Source organism: Saprolegnia parasitica (assembly GCF_000151545.1).
Source record: "Saprolegnia parasitica CBS 223.65 unplaced genomic scaffold supercont2.47, whole genome shotgun sequence".
Lineage (NCBI taxonomy): Eukaryota > Oomycota > Saprolegniomycetes > Saprolegniales > Saprolegniaceae > Saprolegnia > Saprolegnia parasitica.
Genome location: NW_012156441.1, coordinates 237,082 through 238,985, shown reverse-complemented (window position 1 = coordinate 238,985; position 1,904 = coordinate 237,082). Strand labels below are relative to the sequence as shown.

The 1,904-nt window shown below is 54.7% G+C and overlaps 1 protein-coding gene across 1 annotated transcript; it reads right to left on the bottom strand.

Annotated features, from left to right (window-relative positions):
* Positions 1–170: 170 nt before the first annotated feature.
* SPRG_09286 (hypothetical protein) lies at positions 171–1,148 on the bottom strand (the record flags this gene model as incomplete). The annotated part of the gene is made up of 3 exons (XM_012348817.1): positions 171–219; positions 276–352; positions 693–1,148. 3 exons carry the CDS (start codon positions 1,146–1,148, stop codon positions 171–173), a joined length of 582 nt encoding a protein of 193 aa, XP_012204207.1.
* Positions 1,149–1,904: the final 756 nt, after the last annotated feature.

The following is a 1,904-nucleotide window of genomic DNA, read 5'->3' as shown; positions in this document are numbered from 1 at the left end:
GCTTTCGTTGCAACCCAAAGCCTGAGCAGCAAAAACCACGGCTCATTGGAAAAGGATGCACCAAGGAGCTTGCGCCACGGTATGGTCTGGGCAGGATTCGAGGAGTAGATTTCAATTGCGTTGGCAAGACAAGGTAGCGTAAAATAGTAAATAGGGTGTTGAATAAGAGCTTAGTTGGGCGTCGAGAGAAGGACCTTCTTCTTGCTCTTGTTCTTCTTTCTCTTCGACTTGAACGCGTCGCCGTTGGGCTTAAGCTCGCTTGTGGCGGCCAGCACGGGCTTGAGGGCGACGGCTTCTTGGTGGGCGTCGTCTCGGCGTCCGAAGCCTCGTCGTCGTCCTGGGCCGTGGGTTCCTAATCGCATACAGAGTTGAGCAATCGATATTCCTACTACATATATATATATATATCTAGAAAGGGAGAGAGATGTAGCGTGGTTATGACTCGTATGAATTCGATAGGAAAGACCAAAAGCCTTTTGCAATCCCGTGAACGGGAAAGCCGAAACCAGCCTTAAGGACCGCGCGACGTAGCAGCATGAAAAACTCATGACGGCGCTACAGGTACTATCCCAGATGGTCTGGACCCCCGACCAACCGCAGCATCGTGCCACAAGGACACGACGCTGATCGGGGGTAATTTGCAAATGGGGAACACACATGCAACATACACACAACATGGCCATGCAACGCACCTCGGCCTGGGGCTGACGCGGGCGCTTCTTCGACACGTGCGGCTCGCCCGCGAGCTCGTCGTTGTGGGCGATGCGGGCGGCGGCCTTCTGGATGAGCTCCTGGAGGTCGTCGACCGTGAGCTTGTTGATGGCCTCGGCGTGGTCGCCGACCGACTCTTCCGGCGGGCCTGGCTGGTAGTAGCCGGCAAGATGCACGACACCGTCGCCAACGACGCTGAGCTTGGTCTTGGTGGCGCCAAAGACCACGTCGAGCTTGACCTGGTCGGTGGTCTTGGCCCGCAGCGTGCAGAGCGCGACCTTGACGAGGCTGTTGTCGAGGCCGGTGGTCTCGACGGAGAGGACCGCGGAGGCGCCGGAGCTGATCGTGGCCGAGACGACGGTCAGCACCATGCCCTCGGGGACGTGAACAAGAAGCGGCTTGGCCGTCGAGACGTGGCCGCCGAAGAAGTGGACCATGGCGCTGGTAAATTGAGAGTGAGCGGTTGAGTTTGAACCGGCAATTCCATCCCTCGCGAAATGAGTGGTCGCTGAGACCGATGGAATCGAAAGGTAATAAATAGTGTTTTTGGATTATGAATAGTGTATGTTTGTGAAATCGTGTAGAGTAGAATGGTGTGCTAAGCTGGATATAGTGTGAAATGCAAGACAGAGTTTGAGCGATCGCCGGGCCACCAGAAAGGATGCGAGGGCCGACACCTCGCGTCGTACTGACTCCTTGCACTCGTCGTCGACTATATTGGTGCCCTGGTGGAAGTATGACGGCTTGTTTCTAAAACGAGGGTGCCCACTTGAACCGTTGATCGCTCCTTGCTACGCCGACACAGTAAAAGTGACCGCGAGAGACGAGCGTTTGAGGACATCTTTGTGTCCTCGGCAAACATTCCATTATGGACCGAATGTACTATACTTATAGCATAGGTGTGGACCGTAGCAGTTTGGTTGATGCGGGCATGCGTGGCGCCACCTGAGCTCGTCGTGACACTCGGCTCGTCGTTGTGGAGACGCGAACTGGGTTAGCTGGATGCTTGTACTACGTAGTACAATATAGCAACAGATATGACTTGAATATGCATTGAGATGACAATATTGTCCACATTCCACACCAAACGAGTACACACTGCTCTTCGAACGACGTACAAAAAGCAAGTGGACGGCCACGCCAAAGCGGACTTCAACGTCCAGCGGCGCGAACGATCCGGATAAAGTCGTTTT